At 39.8% G+C, this 20,371-nt stretch overlaps 1 protein-coding gene across 1 annotated transcript in view; it reads left to right on the top strand.

The window, feature by feature from the left end:
* The window catches only part of PTN (pleiotrophin), a 75,791-nt gene extending 59,218 nt beyond the window's left edge, over nt 1–16,573 (top strand). Inside the window, exon 5 of the mRNA XM_063395598.1 lies at nt 9,894–16,573. Within this exon, the coding sequence (XP_063251668.1) occupies nt 9,894–9,946 (53 nt within the window). The 3' untranslated portion in view covers nt 9,947–16,573. The remainder of the gene's footprint in view (nt 1–9,893) is intronic.
* The last annotated feature ends 3,798 nt before the right edge of the window (nt 16,574–20,371 follow it).

Genomic DNA, 20,371 nt, shown 5'->3' on the forward strand with positions numbered 1-20,371 from the left:
TCTTACACTCTTTCCATCACTCTCATTCTTTCTCTCTCTCTCCCCATAACTGTTGTATTTTCAGATATTTATTCTTCTGATTAAGATAAAATTAAATAGAATAAGCAGTTTGCCTGCCCCTTCTGCAATGTACCCTTCATTTTTTTGAATTATGCTCCTTCCTGATAACTTTTTCACCTGGCTGTATTTAGTTATTTTTAATAACTCTCCCTTCCCAACTCTTTATCAATTCACAGTATATCACATCTATGAGTTACTTTATCATGGCTCAGCTCAGTCCTTGCCACAAAGGAAAAATCTGTGCTAAGGCTGGCAAACATTAATACTTCTCACACCACTGTTGTCTTTAGTAACTGGGGGGCCAACCAAAGGTCACACCCTCCAACATGCAGTGTTTGGAAAGATTTCCCACATGAAGGCAAGACCTAACTGAGTTGTTAATGGCCATAATGTCTTCTGTATAATTCAGATCACGTTTAGCATTTGAGAGCATAGCAAGGTGTCAGTACAATTCCCTGTGTTTGGCACGGTGTGCATGCTACTGGATGGAGAAAATGACTGCACTCTGTCATTTTTAAATTTCATTGTTGTGAAATGTAATCATTTCATTTCATTTGAAGAGTTTTGCTTTAGAGCTGAGTAAAGTATAAATAATCTGCCCTTCCTTGTTTCTTTTATCTATATATCTTTACAGGCAGCAATTAGCTAATCCTGCTATCACTCCTTGGAGCTCAGGAAGTCTAATTAAAGAAAGTAGCAACTGAAAGTCAGAAAGGCTAAATGATGTCCCAGGTTGACTAAGTATCAGTGGCAGGTCCAGGCATTTAGCTAGTAGCTGCTTCGCCCTTTTATCATGCAAATAAAATTATGAGAATATGACAATTGACTTCAAGGTGAGTGTCTGAACTGCAGTCTTTAATCAGGGTGTTTGGTTTTACGTCTGTAATCTCAGTGGACTCCTATCAGTGTTAAACACCGTTTTAACTTGGGCCTTCTTAGGAAGCTTCTTGTCAAATCATAGAGGTGGGCTTGTGTTAATGAGAGATGTATCCCTGTCTTTACTTTGGTAGCAAGAACAGAAAACAACCTGAGGGTTTTTTCTGTTCTTGCCACCAAAGACAGCACTCCAGTGGCAGATTCCTACCTGTAGGGAGAACTTCTTACTTGCAGGGTGCTGCCAGAACAGACTGACCAGCTTTGGCAGGATGGCTTGACTGCTGGGTGTTGCAAGGAGCTGACAGTGGTGTGTGAGTGACTTGCTCTCCTGAGCTGTTTGTTCCTCAGACAAACTGGGTGCTGCACTGATGAAATTGGACCACTTCATTTTGCATGTTGGACAAATTGCTTTTTCTGGGGTGCCCTCCCTCAGCTTTGCCTTTGTGCAGCATTACAAAGCAGCTGGAGGGGACACAGAGTGAGAGGAAATGACTTGTTAGGGCTGTGATTTTCCTTTGTTTGAAAGATGCTGGTGTCTCCTGTTTTGGCTTCGCAGTCGTCTGTATCTCCCTCTGTAGGTTTTAGAATTCCCCAGCTTTAATATAACTCATTAGTTGTGCAGGCATGCAGCTTGTGTAATAATTAGTGTTACAGGAGGCAGAATAATAGAATCTGCTCAAACTAATTAGTTATAAAAATGAGGGATTTTCTCATATTAGGAAAAAGCTGTGATAGTTAAAGAAAAACCTGAAAGGCAAAATTGGGAGGTTTTTTTCTTGTTCTAAAGGGTGAGGCAGATTTATTGAAGAATGGGCCCTGGCACTGACCAGGAGCCTGTAGTGAAATACAGTGGTCTGAGCTCTGTGGGACAGGACACTGGAAGTTTGTGCCCAGTGGGAAAAGCATAGCTGGCTGTTATTATTGTTGCTATCATCATGATTATTTGTATTGCATGAGTGCCCAGAGGCCCCAGCTGAAAAAGGGTGCCATTGTACTAAGCACTGCATAAACATTGTGAGAAGCAGTTTTGCCATGAATAATTTATGCCTTAAGGCACTGGGAAATGTGAAAACCAAGAGAAGAAACAGTGGTCCAGAGGGGTGAGACTGGGCGCCAAATGCTTGGTTGTGTTTCCCAGTGCCCAATGCTGGTCTGAGGACAAGGCTTGTGTTTCAAGGTGAAGTAAAACTCACTGGAAACCTTAGGCTCTGAGACATGACTGTCATTTGGCTCCTTGCTGTCATGACAGGAGGAAATATGATGTTTCTCAATTTCAATGGGAATGAGAATAAGCTAAATATGAAAAACAAAACACAATGGTGCTTACAGTGTGGATCAGCCTCAAGCTGCTTATAAGCTGCCAGTGCAGCCCATAACTAATAAAGTTTGGATGTCTTTTAACAGAAAAGCTGTGCTTTTCTGCTTCTTTTTCCTTATGTTTCTTGAAGGCTTTGAGCTGTGGTTTCCCATGAGACTGCTTTTGTACCTTTGAAAAGTTTTACTGTTTGGATGAATAATTTGAATGCCTTGTCAGATCGTAGCATAATATCAATCCGATTGACACAACCCTAATTCAGGGAGAAGGAAATGCATGTAGGAGAAGGGGAGAAGAAATTTTTTTTTCAAGTAAATATTTTTCAGTTTTTAGTTGTTCTGTAGCTTTAATGGGTGTTATTCTTTTCTTTGAAAAGAAAAACACTGGGATGTTTCATGAAAACCTAAACCTCCATGTTTTTATGACCCCCTGGTTTGTAATTCAGATTATTTTTTCTTTTTCTATGCTGCCCCAAAAGATGAAGAACTGGATTTGACAAATTGTCATTTAACACTGTTGTACCTGCAGGAGTTTCTTTTAGGATTTAATGCTGACCTTTGTGGGTGAAAGCTTAAATAGCCTTGTGTGTGTCAATTCTGTTATGTGCTCATTGCCTCACTTTCCTGGCTTGTAAGAGCAGCCCAGACTCCTTGGCATTAGTGCCCTTGAGCCATGAAAATGCCTTAAACTATGGGATTTACTGTGATGAAAGGTATGCCATCATCAAATGTTTACCCTCATTGCTGTTCCCAGCAGTGACACAGAGAGAAAGCCCTGTTCCTTCTGTTCTGTCCTTTTCCTTTCTTATTTCTTCACTTCCTCTCTTTTTAAGCTTTCCCCCTCCCCCCTTCTTTATCCCTCCATCTCATTTTCCACATTGCCATCTCTCTATCTTTCCTTCTATCTGTGCTTACTGCAAAACTTTTGCAGGCGACTCTGCAGCATGGGGAGAACACTGATCAAAGCCAAGCTGTGTCCTGTGCCCTGAGGGTAGAGCTCATCTGGAACAGATGCAGAAAGCACAGCTGAGAAGGGCATGTGCCTGGTTTTCAAGAGCTAACTCCGTAAAAGAGGTTCTCTATTCACATTATACAACAAATAACTTTCTGCTAAATAACATTTTATATATATATACTTATGTACAATACAGATATCAGTTTGACACGTGTGATCTTTTTGCTGTGTAGGTGTAAAGGACTAAAGTCCCAATGGATTATTAAAGCTTTCTGTTTCCAGCAGTCTCCTGCAGGCATGTGAATGCAGGGAGTAAACCCTGAATGTATCAGTCTGTGCCTGCACCTGTCTTGCTGGCATTAAGAGGGACTTTGTGTACAGCATAGACAGAGAGGGGCCTGAAGAGCCAGCTGGGACTGTGTCCCTCTTGTGCTGAGCACAAGAACGTGAAGAACAGTGAGAAAGTCCCTGCCCTACAGAAGCAGCAGTGCAGATGTACCCAAGGTGGATGAGAAGCCAATTGGAAGAGCAAAGTGAACTGCTGAGAGTGTTAGCCAGATTCCTTAGCAGACTCTGGTTGCAAAACAGGCTTGGCTTGAAAAGTTAATCCATTGCAATCTTCTAAATACTTAATCTTAAGATCTAACATCTTAAAAGCTAACATAGATGTAAATGAGATGAAACTTTTATGTTATTTGCCTTCAGGCTATTAGGCCATCTAGCAAAGTCAGAAATTGCCTGTGTCTTTGTGGTCTTTTGTGTGCCTGTGCATAGGCAGTTTTGAAACTTTTTCTCCCAAATATTTGAAGGAAGAAAATCATCAAAGGGAAACCTTTCTGATGAAAATCCTTGGTTTCAGCAAATTATCTCTTAAATAAAAGCTCCCTGTAATTCCTGCCTAGTTTAAATTGGGATGTTAAAGGAAAGGGTTCAAAGGTCTTACATCAGTATGTCAGATTCCAGAAAAGGCTTTTGACTGCCTGAGATAATTTCAGAGTTTTGTGGCTCATTTTAGAACAAATTGGATTACTTTTCCCCTACATTTATTTCTTCTTGCAATTCCAGTGAGAAAGAAAATTTATTGACACATTTTCTGTGAGTGGTGACTTGGTTCTGTTCCTTTGTCAGATATGTTAGTGTTTGTTTGTTACAAGTGTAAATCTGGCTATTCCCTCTCCCTAACACACTTTGCAGCATGACTTTCTGACTTAAATGGGGCAGCTGCAGCCTGTAGGTCTGAATCAAGTCGGTCTTGTGTTCAACTGGGAACAAATCAAAGTCTACTTAAAACAAAACTAACAAAGTGAGAGGCAGAACAAAACCTGATGGAGAGGAGTGAACACAACTGTGAAGAAATTCAGGAACACAGATAACGAGAGAAAGCTGGTAAGGAGCACAGGCTAAAATATAAGGGCTGTAATCAATTGTAATCTATTAATGAAATAAAAGTTACATCAGGGTCATTGATTGATTGGAGAGGTGCCTTCTGCTGCTGTTCAGCTGGTGGATTATTGCTTTTTTTCCCCCATTCAGTGGACAACTGTGTTTCTCAAAGAGGCTTTTCAAAAGAATTCATTCGGGAGCAAAGTTGCTATCATAATACAGTTTTTCCTTCTTAAACCATTTGGAATACATAAATGCTGTATATAAGACAGGAAAAAAGGAAGAAAAGGATTTAGATAGCCATGAAAAGTTCTCTTCCTCTACAAGAAAAGGAAATATCATGTTTAAAGGGTTTTCAAAAATCCAGATATTTGTTTTTACAGTCATGGAAATCACAAGATAATACAGTTTCTGTTCCTGCACAGGAGTGTGAAATCTCTTTAAGGTGAGGTGTTGTTTTTTTTGGTTTTTTTTTGCCAAGGCATAAAATCCTTGATTATATGAAAGTTAAGACTTCTCCATTCCACAGGGACTGGCATTTCATCCCCAAAATTCAGAAGCTCCCTGCATCCCATGATACCAATGCCCTTTACCACCATAGCAACCTAATGCTTTGGAAAATTTGCTCCAATTGAGAGGTAGAGCAGCCTTTCTAAAACATATCTCTGAGCTTAGTAAGACTGAGTGCTAGGCTCTGGGAAAATTGTATCCTGAACATCTGATGTGGATTGTTTTACTCTAACCTTCCATCAGCACAGCTTTTGCTATTTTGAAATATTTATATCGCTTTTGGGGGCACTGCTTGAGTTTTATGCACAGGAGTTCAGCAGTGCCATGAGTGAATTGTTACCTTCTTTTGAACAAATGAAAATAAAGGCTTGCAAATCTCGGCGTACAAAGCATGACTTCCATTAAAATGTAATTACCTTCTTTTGTGCCTTATGCATTAAGAGTGGCTTCAAATGATGTGTGGCTCCTGTTCAGCTGAATTACTTTCATTTGCTGCTTGCATAGTAAGAATGAAGTTCTGGAATAAAGATGACTGTTTAAATAGGACGGCTACAGTTCCAAATTGCATAGAGAAAGTTTTGCTAATCAAATTAACTTTTTTGCTCACTAAGACCCTGACTGGAATTTTTGTTACTGGTCATCTTGGGCCCACCAAAAGTGGGTCCAGTGCTAATCCATGGCCAGCTTTTAATCCTATGAATAATTCTAAGTCTTGTGAAAATTCGTAGGGTCGTTCTGGTGATGAAGGATTAGATAATCCAGTGCATTGATACAATTTGCTCCTGTTTTCCTTTTTATCTTGCTGGAAGTGTGTTGGTTCCAGGGGGAGCAGAGTGGCTGTGTGATGCTTGGTTCTTGCACACTGCAGGGACTATGGGCATTTGGAATTTGCTCCTTGTGTGCACCCTGATCCAGGATACTTAGCCTGGCTGAGCAGGTCCCTGAACTGACCAAAGTCTGCTCTTCTGAAATCCAGAACTATCATCCTGCTTTTTGCTTTGCTCTTGCCTCTCTGGACCCTGAAGTCTACCATAGATAGCTCACAAAGATACCTCCCACTGGTGTCTGGCACAACTGGGCCACCTAACTTGAAAGCAAATAGAGCAGTGAGTAGATTCAGATTCAAATTCTGTGTGGGCTGGTATGAACCTGAGTTTCATCTGATTAAGTGGTTTCACCATAATGTCTCTCTATATTTTTGGTGGCACTTGTCTGCAGCAAACACATTCCCTGAAGGCAAAGGACAGCTGGTGCACAGCTCTGTGGCTCTGCCTGTGGAAATGCTGCTCTCAGTGGGGTGGGAGAGGTGAAGAAGGTTGCTCAAGGCCCAAAGCTCCTGCAGACAGCAGGGTTCTGCTCAGGGTAGTCCCTGCTCACTGGGCAGCTTTTCCTGCTTCCCTTTGCTTCAGTGGTGGCTGTTGCTGGGGTCATGGTGCCCTTCAGAGCCAGTGATACATGGAATCAGCTTAGTGGCTTCCCCAACATAAAGGCTGTCTCAGTGGTCTGCTTAGTGGGTCTCTATAATTTCTAGTGTGACCCCATTAAGATGCCTGATAGGAAATGGCCGAACTAAAGGTGTTAACATCCAATCTGTGCTAACCTGAATTGAATTTTGACCATTTTTCTGTATGGAGCAGGAAACTGAAGGGGACTGTTGGATACAGTTTATGTAGGGGATCTGTCCCTCACTTAATTGGGAAATGGGTACAGCTGATGCTGGAGTATGGGACAGATGAACTGGCAGATAACTGGCATTGTACTCTCAACTCTACAGCCTTTTGTGCATGGTGACCCTTCCAGTCATGCCTGGTTACTCTGGGGAGGGTAGCACTGGCAGGATGATCAGGTTGATGTGGGTCCCAGTGGGGCTGTGTGAGCTGACCCAATAGCATGTCATAAAAGTGGAAATCGTAGCATAGGGTGAACAGTGGTGAGGCCAATAAAAGCCAGAATGCCACAGATGCAAAAAATAGGCTGATAAATAAAAAAACATAAGGAAAGTGCATCTTAAAGCAACTTCATACATTATTAGCCATGGACCATAGTCTGTAGCTTGAGCATAATCAAAACAGTTGGAGTGTAGCTGTGGAAAGACTTGTGCATAAGCATACGAACATCAATATTTTCATGGGTCAGCACATGGGTATTGATGTCTGTGGTAGGAATTTTAAAAGAGCCTAAGGGCTGGGAAATATTTTGGCAGTTTTCTTTTTTTTCTTTTAATACTCCCACAATTGTGTGCATGCATGTCATTTCACAGAGAAAATGTGCTGTGCATCAATCCAGATTACCTGTCTGAAAGATGAAGCTGTGGTGGTGTGCGTACTTTTAATGAGGGTGGAATTCCATCTGGCACATGACAGCTTTACTCTGCTGAGACCCAAAGCAGAGTCACTTGTAGGTGGATGGGTTTGGCAGTTTGGATGATGTGCAAATTACCACAAAGGGGTAGACAAAGGGGAAGAATTGAGAAAGGAAGAGATATGGACCCACAGGCATTAAGTGCAAATGGATAAACAGTCTGGTACCTCAGATTAAGTGAGGACGTGGACCTGGTGCATTCTTATGACTCCAGAGCAAAATCTTCTCCTGGTGCTGACCTCATTCCTACCATGACCAGCACAAACTCTTCAGCAGAGTCCTGTTAGCAGTCTGCCTGCATTTATATGTCTCCTTTGCTCTTTGTAAATCTGGTTGAAGTCTGCATAGTGCACTGCTGCTTGTGCTGGGTCTAAAGAAATTCTGCAGATTCCAGTGCCGGTCTGATTGATAAAATGCCACTGTTTCTTTCAGAGAAAGTGGTGTTGTGTGGGGAATAAAAAGTATGAGGGAATGTGCAATCAATACAGAATCCAGGAGGGTCAGTCTTATAGAGGGGCAGAATTAGAGGAAGTGGAGGATGTAGGTAAAAGAGGTGGAGGGGGGATACAGGAAATTTTCAGGGGGTGGAAAAGCTGTAGCTGAAAGCAAGTTAGGTACTAACTTAATGAAAGATTATTTTTTCATATGACAGGTTATGAAATAGTGTCAGATTTTGTGAATAGCTCCAGACTACAGACATTCAGACACACATGCAAGCACACACACACAGACACATGAGAAGGCAGGGGGAAAAATTATTTTTCAAATAAAAAAAAAAAAAAAAACAACTTCTTCTTTTAAATTATTATCCCTTTGAAAATTAAGCAAAATTTTTAAGGGAAGGAGATTTTAGACAAGATTATATGACTAAACAAGTATTTTATTTTGCTTTGACTAAAGGATTATTGAAAACAATTTTTGTTGTGTTATAGCAGGTGAAGAAAAAATGTTGGCTTGAAACACTAGGAAAGAGGAAAAATAACCATCAGAGAAATATGATAGCCTAAGTTTGCCTTCTTCTGGAGGTACCTGGCCCTATCTATACCTGGAGGGTGGTGTAGTTGCCTTGGCTTTAATAGAAATAAGGTGGTTTTACCACAACTGGTGATTCTGTGACTGACTATGTTATGTAAAAGAGTGAGAGGGGGAAATAATCATATTCACAAACAACAGGCCCACCTTAAGAGCTAAGTGCTTGTCTTCTCATTCAAGGTGATAGCTGTTATTTAACCAGAGGTGGTATTCATGGCAACTGAATTGGCAGAATTCAAGAAGTGCTTGGACAGCCCTCTCAGGCAACATGGTGTGATTTTTTTGGGTGGTCCTCTGCAGGGCCAAGAGTTGGACTCAGTGATCCTTCTGGATCCCTTCTAACTCAGCATAATCTATGATTCTGTGGTAGTTTTGCTTGGTTTGGTTAATGAAATCTGGGTTAAGGCAAACCCGAGTCTGCTTGCTTGCTGTTTTGGTTCCAGGAAAGATGCTTCGCACCAGCTGTTTCCATCTCTCTATGGTACCTGTTGTGCTGTTTTGTCTTGGTATCAAAAAGAATTTACTCATGTTCCTCATGAGATCTGTTATTTTCCCTATTACAAGGTGATGTGTGACACAAGAGTACCTAATCCTCTTAATTTGTTTTAATTTCGAAGGTCCCTCTGTGGGTTTCCCTTATCTGTTGAATACCACACTATCTTAGAGTACAGTAAAACTTACTGCAGGTGGTGATACAATACACAGATTTTCACTGGTACCTTCCCATCATTCCCTTATTTACTCCAGATTAGTTAGAGAAGCAGGTGCTCCTTAGTCCTTTGCTCATCCCGTCAGTCTCAGCTGGCAGGACAGGCTGTGCTCCCGTGAGCCCAGCCAAGCTCCCGTTGCCTCCCGAGTGCACATAGGTGTCTGTCCCGGGGGAACGGGGAAGGGTTGGCAGTGGAGGAGCTGGAGAAACAAGAGAGCTTTCTCCCCATGCTCTGGAGCTGCTCGTGCATTCAGAGAAAGCCAAAGGCTAACAATGAGACAGAAAGGAAGCAGGGGAAGGGTATATGTGTGAGTAGTGTGTGCAACGCTTTCTTCCAGCTCTCCACTGAGCTGTGACCCGGTTTCTCCAGGAGATGCCTGCTGTTTTCTTATTTTCCAAGCAAGTTCCTGAGACAATGCTTTGCATGCCAAACAGGGTCAGCCCCTCAGATAGGGAGGGTTCTGAACTGAACATGCAACTCCCTCTCCATCTTCTCTACTGCCTCAGCCTTTCCTGTTATATTTCTTCTTTTTTCTTCTCTTTTCCCTTTCTTTGTGCAAAATGAGGAAATGTGGATGGAAATTCTTACGCGGATGGAAAAAAAAAAAAAAAGGGAACTTCATTGTTAAATGAATTTTATTGCAGTGCCTGCTAGACACTAATATTTTTTTATTGTTTTTGTTATCTTGACAGAATCCAAGAAGAAGAAAAAGGAAGGCAAGAAACAAGAGAAGATGCTGGATTAATGGAGTCAACTTGGGCAACGTGAGAAAGGGAAATCAGCAAACATGATCAGTTAACAGTTTCATTTATACCTAGGCATTTTATCCTGAAATTATTTATAGCTTACTGGTACCATAGAAGGAAAAAAGCAAACACAAAAAAAAAGTCCTTTTTTTTATTACTTTAGTATTTTTAATGTATAACCCTAACAACAATTTTTAGAGGCCTGTAATAAAGGACTCCGAACTCATTTAGAAAATTATGTCTATTGTATATTGAACAATGTAGAGGTTTTTAAAGTACTTTTTTTTTTTTTTCTTAAGTCTTGCCATAGGTCTCAATCTGGTAATTGGTCCATGCAAGCAGAGCCTGAGCCTGTGTGGAGCTCTGCTGAAGCCAGTGGTACCCTGTTTGAGCATTGCACTCTGGCTGAATGCGTTTATACTTAAGATTGGGACCTTATATCTGAAAAATTGAGGCCTGTTTCTTAATATCTGATTCCATCTGCATAACTGTATATTTGCTTAAGGAAAGGATGGGGGCATTTTGTTATTTACAAGTATGGGATTTTCTTGGATGTGTGCTTAATGTTCATTCCAAAATGTCACCATCTACAGGTAAAAGCCAGTAACACTCCTTTCCTCAACCATAATTTGCATGCTGGCAGTAAATCTAAAATCTTTCAACAATTGAACATAAAAGAGTGCTAATTTTTCATGATTTCTTAACAATGATTTTTCAAAGTGGAATGATGACAAAACCTTCCACTTTTCAGAATATCTGTGTTAGTAGAAGGTAGTGTCCTCCATTTCATCTATATAAGCTGAAAAATGCTGTATTTTACTTGTTCATTTTGACAGAAGGGGGAAAATCCTTCCCTAGAAAAGATCTAGTTGACATTGTTGTGTTTCTGCCTGACCCAGCTCCCCTTTGTATCAGTTGCAATATTCCTGTTGATCTTAATTATAGCTGGTTAAAAAATAGTATGTCTGGTGGGAAATAAAAGGAGAAATCTGTTTGGAAACCACCAGAGGTAGCTCATATTTTTGACCAAAAAAGAGAAAATCTGTGGGACCTGAAACCAATAGGAATGAAATTACGAAATTATTTTTGATTTATCTTTTAGTAAAACAGAAGAAAAATATAAAACCACTATCTTTTGCTTTCTTCCATTTTTATGTAAGCAAAAAGATCTTGGAAAAACTCAGTCAACATAAAATTAGTTGTAATTTTTTTTCTATATAGTCTGCAAGGGAAAAAAAGAAAAATTACAACCAGCTGTTTTTCAGTATGCTCAGTTTTACCTAATTTAAATGATTCTGAATCCTGAGAGAAGTCACAAAGTAGAAAAAAGATCTGACAAATGACTGGTCTGTCTCACAGTAAAGGGTTGTTTAACAAGCTGACAGCAAGCAGACCCAAATTTTTAGAGGAAACATAAGGGATTTCAGTGCCCAAATTAAGTTCAAAATCGTTGCTTCAGAATTCTAAATCTTAAAATTCAACAGCAAGAAATAAGCTTTGCCATTTGTGTAGGCTACAGGCTTGCCTTCTGGTCAAGAGGAATAGTCTCTCTTGTACTCCTGCGTGGTACCCACTGACTTCAGTGAAGCTTCAGCAGGCTGTGTTCATCTGAGTAAATCACATTTCTCTCTTGGGATTAGCTTGTAGACAAACAGAGAGTCTTTTCTTCCTACTAACATCAATCCCTTTTTCTATGCAAAAAAATTGTAACACTTGTCGAGCTTGCCCTCTTTTTTCTCACGTGGAGGGTATGGCTGATCTGGACTCACAGTGAGGCAAGTCCTTCTCTTCCCTAACACTCCTGAGCCTGCTAGCCAAGGCTGCACATAGCTTAAGGTAGACTAGCCTCACAATTATTTCCCAGACTCCTTGGGTGTGTTTTGCAGTCTGTGTTGATATCCTTGTTATTTTGACTATGCTGTTAGACATACCTGAGTCCGTGGTATAGTTAAAAATGTCCCCCACACATGGTGGATGTGCAATGACCAAATCTAAAATCATAAAGGCTCATATTTAGATGGTTCTGGGTGCTATTTGGTTTGTTCATGGTCTAATCAGGTCTACCTGTGCTTGTGCCTCAGACTTAAACTAATGGTTTGGTAGGTCTGGTTGAAAGCAAAGGGAGAAGGAAACTTTTTCACTCACCAAAGGTTTGTCTGTCTAAATGCTGCATCAGTTCACTTAAAGTGGCTCAGCTTTGAGTGCAAACACTGTTGCACCATTGTCTCACACTGGTTAATCTAGTCCATGTTTCATAGGGAGCTGGCAGGATTTGGGAATGATGTTGAGACCAACATTTTGATTGTCCTTTAGCAAGCCTTAGATGTGACTTCTTATTTCCATCTCCATGCGTATATAGACAATAAATTCCCCTGTGTTTCCTCTGACATCTTATGGCCGTTTCATTTAACTGCCCATCTGACATGTTAAAGGAACATCCCTAATAGTTTTTGAAAGAAGCCAGTCGAGTTCCTGTGGTGGCTTAGAGCCTTCATGGAGAGAGTTTACAGAAAATAAAGAAACAACAAAAAATATCATGTTAGGAACAGAAGAAAATTCAGAAAAGGGTGTGAAATAGGAGAACATTTTTTACGTATGACTCAGCCACATGTTAGGATCTATACTGGCATCTTATTGTTGACAGCAATTGGACTAATAGTTTATAAACTTAAAATGAAGAAAATTTCCAGTAAGCCAGAGGAAAACATTCAGTGGAAAGTCTAGCTATGCTGGAGGTGATAAAGTAATTCATGGCAGAACACAGAGGAAGATTGACTAGGTCAGTCAGGTCAGCTCTAAAAGAAGGCTCCTGGTTCCTAAAAGGAGCCCTTGTTTCACTAGTGACATTATCAAGAAAGCAAAAGGCAAGATTCTGAACAAAACGTCTTCCCACCCATCTTGATCAGTTTCTACTTCAGTCATTTTGAAACTTCTCCTTCTCCTATCTTCTACCCTCCCTGCTATGGGAGGGCAGACTTGTCTGACAGTGCTGCGGGAGCAGCTACTTCAGATGAAAAACGTGTTTACCCTCTTGGTGCTATCCTATTACAATGAAAAATGACATAGCATAGATGTGTTGCTTACCTAGTTTAACGGACAGAAATTTGTTTCATGAATGTCCCTCTTGTGGAGTGGTTTACATCTTCATTTGCTACAGCTGTAATGGAGTATGGGGAGGTGATAAAAATCCCTGAAACGACAGCCTTTTTTCTGAGCACTCAAATCTCTTAGAAAGAGATGAGTGTGTTGCTGAACATCAGCTGAGGATGAATCTGCATCCAGACTCTGGATCCCAGTGAGTTTAAACCTGAATGTATTCGGGTATATCTCCCTTCCCTTTCTCTAAGTAAGCTGAGGCAATGCTTCTTTCAGTTAGGCCTGTCTAAATCTTGATTTACAAAAGTATTCGAGGATTGGGACATTTTCTGACTTAGACATGTCTTCTGACAGAAATGCCCATAGTGAATGAGAGTCATTACTTGGCAGCCTGGTCTATTTAACAGTCTGTTACATGCAGCAAAACTTCTGGGCAAGGCTCCAGGAAGGGAAAATGTTTGTTGTACATGCAGGTAGATACTGAATTGTAATTTACTGATTTTCATCTTCTAATTCCATAATGACATTCTAGGCTGAAGTGTTTCTCAAAGGAGAAAAGTTAGAAGAAATGAAAGAATAACAATTATAAAATGTATAAACAGGCAGCTTTGGAGAGCTGGTCGAGAAGACACAGATAGGAAGTCAGGAGCATTTTATACAAATTTCTATTGAATGCTCCTTATGTGTGGAAGGCAGAAATACTGGTTGGCACATTTATTTTTATGCTTTCCCTGATTTGTGCCTTAATGAAAACTAATCAAATGTAAAGTATTATAGAGAAGTGAAGTCCCACTCCAGCCTCAAAAGAAAATTTTCAAGTGGAGGCAAAGTCAAAAGGAGACAATAGTATATAGGCTAATGTCAATGTTGAGGGTGGGACAACAACCTGATTTTCCCTCAGTCTAGGAACTGCAGCAACATTAACAATGTAAACTCATCACTTTTCTAAAGCAATATAATGGTGAGGTGTACACCATTTTGATATGGCATGGCAGTCTTTCATGTCTCCCAAATCCTACTAAGAAGGGGAAGCAGTATGACAGTGGGGGTGAGGTATCTTCAAGGTATTCAGTCCATTTTAATTCTCTAGGACAGCACTTCTCTGAGACTGAATTCCCTCCTTTGCAGAGACAGATTATACCTCTTGCCTGCCTTCTCACACTTATCCATAATTTTGACAGCATTTGTAGATTTTCTGTCAATTCTGCTAAGGCACTCTACTTCTCAGTTAAACTTCTGTGGATGTTGCTGATCTTTCCTCATCCTTGAGATTATGTTCTCCATTCTCTGGACTGTGGCAAAAAGAGCCCCGGGAAGCCCATACCATCAATTTCCTCCAGCTGGGTCCTTCTGGAATTAAATGACACAGTAGCAACTTGTTAATCACTGTATGACAATGAACAAGAAAGTATGATAACGAGCAAGGGGAGTCCCTGGATTTGCTGGGAGGGTGGATTCCTGGTAGAACTTTCCTCATAACTTGACCTTGTCAAAGCTTCCCAGGGGACAGAAATGATCAAATTATCATCTCAGAAATTAGAGACATTGATGCAGGAGTGTCTTCCTTCAAATAAAAAAAAATCCAGAAAACAGAAAAACACCTTAATGAGAAATGGTGGCAAGAAGCTGTATGCTTTACCACTGTCCTCTTTCACCATCAAATTATCGTGGTACATGGAGCTTCAGGGATAGTGAAAGACTTGCCTGAGCAGGTGTAGAGCATGGAGAGAGCCTCTTCCACCCATGCGTGTTTGCATTTGAAGAAGTTGTAGTAGTCCCATTCATAGCAGCATCAAACTTTGCTTTTGAACCAAAACTAAACAATGCTGAAATCTAATAATTTTCTTAGTGGCCCTCTTCTGCTACTCTTCACAAATGTCTGTCTGTCTTGTGGCCTCATCACTCTGAACTGAGCAAAAATCTGGGAAAACATGAGAATTCAACCATATCAACTGTTATTATCTCTTTACTGGGGTTGTACAATCCTTTTGTCCTTTCTGTAGTTTTCCATTTAAATATAGAGTGTCTTGGAGTCCCAGATGCCTAAAGAACTCTGTAAGTATCTCTTAGGCTTTAAATCACGTGGCTTTGAGTGAGTTGTGTATGAAAACCTGTACCTAGAGATTTGACTCCTTTCCTAAAAAAACCCCATGATAACAAAGAAAACTTGCAACAAAACTGAAAACATGTCTAATGACTGGATTTACTGATGAGATAAAAACAGAGGCTCATTGAAATATTCCCATTTCAAAGGTCATTGAAAGTTAAAGACTGTACAAAGCCTTTAACCCTGAATTCAGTGATGGAAAGCTACAAATATGGGTAGCCTCTGCAGGGCTGTCTTACCCACAGCAAAATTCAATTAATTTCGCTGATTGAACTCCCTCACTCTAATCTACCTGGCAACAAGACATTATTTAACTTTTCTCATTAGATCATTCATTGCACTCCCCATATTACAATTACGGAGTTCATCTAGACTTTTACAGCTGAAGGAAATGGCTGTGCTAGTCCAGAGTGTGTTGTGGTTGCTGAGGTGGCCTGAAGCAGAAACAGGCTGCAGCTTGGAGCTAGAATCCATGTAATGCAGATGTCAGCATCAGACATAGAAGCTCTCCAAATACACACCTGCATACTGCATATATATATATATATATATATATATACACACATACATTCATACATAGGGGAGCAAAACTCCAGAAAGGTGCATGCATAACTCTAAATGTGACTCACGACTGGTGCTGCCACGTTTTCAGGCTGTGGTTGAAATGAAAGAGCTTTTTGTCCTGTGTTATTATTTGAGGATACACTAGTAGGATGAAGAGCTAGATTTCTTCCCACTTGCCAGCACTTCAGTTTAAGGATAGCTGTGTCCAAGGGAAATGCAAAACACATGCCAATGAAATGGCCAAAAGGACTTACTATCACAGTGATGTTCTCTTCTGTCACACCAAGTACATGCAAGGGCTTTGTTCAAAGCTTCAAAGTGGATGAACTGCTTCAGTTAGGTGCGGACATAGAAACGCAGGCAGAAAAATCTTTTTCTCTGCCAATAAAAAGTGAGGAAAATGGGTAAAATAAGATGGAAAAATAAAAGTAAGAGAGAAACCATATTAATTATTGTAGTTTGAGTGGTAAACTGAAAGGAGAAATGAAAGTCAAAATAACAAAGCCTGAATATCATGTTCAGTGGATTTCTAATTCTGTATATATCTATTAAACCAGTGCTATATGATATCTTCTTATGGGTTACTTTCTTTTCCTGTTCCTTTTCCTTTTTTTTTTCCAGTTTGTATATTGATTTTGTAAGCTAGCAGTGTGTTACCTTTTCAATTTTTTAAAACTTGTATGAAAGCCATATATCCACATTGTAGAACGAAAGCATTAATCCTGTAACATCCCTTAATGTTTCCCTTAGCTCTGTGGGATTGTGGGGGGCTCTAGCGAATGTATATGTTTATTAATTGTATCAGCATAATTTACTTGCTCTTAGTGGCGATAAAGAATTAAATAAACTAATACACAGACACATGGTGTCCTCATTTGGTTCTGGGAACTGTTTCAGGAGTTTCTTAAATTAATTCTCAGTACTTAATGGTATCTCTTTATTATACTAGTATTCGTGGGTTGTAGGTGTTGCTTGTCACACAAAAAAATTGTAAATTCAGAAATAAATTTAGTCTGTAGAAAGAAGTCTGCCAGAAAGTGATTCTAGCAGAAAACATTTCTTTGGTTTGTGTACACTAAGGCCTCTCTTTCACAATTTCCTGACACTTTAAATTTTTTTTAAGCAGCTTGTTTCAGTATACAGTTATTTCAACCTGTGTGATACTGACCCAGTGATGGATTACAGATGAAGAGTTTGATTTTTTTTTTAAGTTACACTATCAGGTAAGTAGTAGTAAAGCCTTATTCCCAGCCCTGTCATGCTCAGCTGTTTTAATTTAACAGTGACTTTAATGTGTGCGTGTGTGTGTTTGGTGAGAGTTGATTAAGACTCAAGAGTAGAACAAAGAAGTAACATTCCAATTTCTCTGGGTTTTTTTTTGTGTCTAACTATTAGTTAAAATCTTAGAATAATTAGTTAATTACTCCATGAAAACTGTTCCATCGGTCACTGACAAAAGACGGAGATGCTTCACATTTTTTATAAGACGAGGAGATTGATAAAGACTTCTAAAATTGCTTGGAAGAAAATTAAGTGTTGTGAGGTATAAAAACTGACAGTACATTCTTCAAACCACTAATGGACTCAGAAACTTCAATCCTATCCTTGGGAAGGAGACCAAGTTCTCACTACTGTTTAATTACAAAAGAAAAATGTTAATTCCTTTTTAATGCTGCTTAGCAGTTAGTTACATTTTTAGCTTATGGAGTAGTGAGAGAGTTTTAAGATGCTCTGGTGATGCCATATGAAATATCTGATTGTGTCAGTAAATGTGAGCTGCTTGAGGAGCAGGTCAAGTCATGGTTAGCTTCCCTAAGCTCCAACATGCAGGAGATGAATTTATGCATTTCCCATGTCCTTCCCACCTCTGTCCTCAGATGCTGACGAGAGCTATAAGTTGGAATTGAGCTTTTACACCCATTCTTTTTGGCTGGGTCACTTTCCTAGAACAGGGTCTTAGGTGGCCATCTCTGTCATTACATGGCCTCTTTTTTGTTTGTTATATATGGAGTAATTGAATAGAGAGGACTTCATGCAGAAGAGACCCAAGTTGTGCTATGACTTTGTGCTCCAAATATTGGGAATGGTGGTTTCTCTACGTGGTTCTGGATGGAATGAGGACCACCAGAGGTGAGTGGGGTGAGATGCTGGCAGGCAGCCACCTACTAGCAGCACAAAGACACTTTGAGAACTTTGAGACCCGGTGCACTACTACAGCTGAAGTTCAAAGCCTTTCTGTGCTTCAGCATCCCTCTGGCCTTGCACAGGATAGACTTGTAATCAATACTCAAATGTATGATAGTCACCCTTGCACAGACACAGAGACAAACTCACTTCATTCCTTGCCTCATAGGTGATGCAACAACACCTGATTTTCATTGAGAACAGAGAATTTGCAAAATTAACTCTTCATGTGTAGGATGAAACTTCTCACCAAGTAGTAATCCAGGTTTTTGTCCATTATTATCTTGTATGGTGATATGGAAAGTCACCTACAAGAGATTCTCTCTGTTTTTCTTCGTAGGCTGGTACTAATTGTCTCCAGCAAAACCCAAATGGAAGAAAAAAACCCTGTAATCTTGTAGTAAAACACAATTCTCTTGTAAAATTCTTCACTGGGAGCATTTCTGAAGAAATATTATTATATTTGCAGTCAAATGAAATTTGGCATTAAGTATAAATATACATACATATATTTTACAGAAAAAACATCTCCATCCTTACTGGGTACCCTGAGTTACAGAAAGCTTGTTTCTACATAGTCATCATTGAAATTATTGTCTCCACTGGCAAAGAAGGTTTTTTGTTTGTGTTTATTCAGTCTCTTCTTTGTTACTTAACACTTTGCTGCTTTACACCATTTCTACCACAGGAGCAAAAGATGAAATCTTGGAACTGAAAAGGTCAATAACAATTTTTTTTTGTTCTGTTCAGTATGTAAAGCCTTGCAAGACCAAAGCACACCATAAAAATCTGTCTTAAAAAGATTGTTTTCAATTAATTAGCTATTTAGGAGTTTTTATACCTGATATTTATTACTGGGAATTGTGTGGGCAGAGTAAGAGAAAAGTGTTTTATGTTGGCAGTGGGGAAAAAGCAAAAATCTTTCTATAATAATAATAAACTTGCCTACTCTTGCATTTTGAGATATGGAGTTTTATTCCCCCCCGGTATACAATTTTAAAAACCTTACTGTTCCTAATAAAAGCATTCTGCACCTATATAATTACGTGTGGGCTTTCTGGCTGAAAGCTTTTTTTATTATTGATTTTTTAAATTTTCATTGCTCATTACAATTCACTAGAGATGCTCATGGGATCTAGATGTTCAGCCTTGGTCAAGTGCAGTGGGTGCTGCTCCAGGGTGCACGGTGGGGCTCAGTAGGATAAAGTGGCTACCTAGGGATGTGCTCAGTGCAATAGGAATGTCCAGATGAAAGGGTGAACCAGCTTCCAATTTCTCCTCAAAGCATTTATGACAGAGGTAGTAGCCAAAGAAATGTAACAAAGGGCAATATTATCCCTATTGTCATTTTTCTTTCTTTTAATTTCTTCTTTGCTTGCTTGCTCTCCTCCTTTCTTCCACTTTCTCCTTGGCCTTAGGACTCACACTGCTGGCCTGGAATTCAGGGTTTAAATGATTACCTGAGAAGAAACATGTCCATGACATCTGCAATTATATGGAGTCGCTGTTGTAAATAGTCTTAAAACTTCTGCGGGGCTAGAAGATAAGTGAAGAAATTCTGGGGAGAAGTGATTTTGAAAAGTGGGAAGAGAATTCCTTGATTTAAAAATCAGTGCAACAAAACCTGTGTATGTGTATTAGAAAAAGACACAAGAAAGGACATAGACTGCAGCACTGAAGAATTCTGTCCCAAATATAGGTTTGATTGGGTGGTTGCTGGAACTGGCTGCAAGGTAAGCCAAGTATATCTGACATATAAAAATATGTAGGTCATACATATATATATTCACACACACATATATTTAGTACATCTGAGCAGATACACTAAAAAAGATTTATGTTGAATTCGGGACCTGATTTTGGATATATTCCAAATGTGAACTGGCCCATTTTCAGCATGGAAAAATGTGTTGGGACTCATGATACAATGTGCAAAGTTCTTAAAATATGTCATATCTCAGTCCTGTAACAATTTACATGAGTGCTGTGCACGTAGTCCTACTGACTCAACAGGACACTTCCCAGTGCCAATAGGGGTGTCAAGACCAGGTTTCCATTTATCCTTAGCTGGGAATGAAATGCCAGGTTTGCTTTGCAAACCTCTTTGCTGCTGTTCTCCTTTGCTGACAGGAGTCCATCACACCCCCTGTATAACTGAGTGTCTCAGAGACAAAACATACACTCCCTCAGATAAAGACTGTTTTGTAAGTAGCTGAATTTGAACTGGGACTGGGTTATCACAACTGCTACTTGCTGTCTTATCAGGAAAGCTCCCTAAATAAGCTACTGCTCTCTGCTCACATGCAAACAAAAAAGACCAGTCAATTTTCTTTCAGTGCAGGGTGCCCTGCAACCTTTCACATAAGGATCATAATAAACTGGTACAACAGAGTAAGAAAAAGGCAATGGAAAAGGCAGCCACCTTCCTCCTTTGTAACATTTATGCTACAGGTCTCTAGAGACTTCATCAAGG

This window comes from Prinia subflava, chromosome 4 (genome assembly GCF_021018805.1).
Source record: "Prinia subflava isolate CZ2003 ecotype Zambia chromosome 4, Cam_Psub_1.2, whole genome shotgun sequence".
Taxonomy (NCBI): domain Eukaryota; kingdom Metazoa; phylum Chordata; class Aves; order Passeriformes; family Cisticolidae; genus Prinia; species Prinia subflava.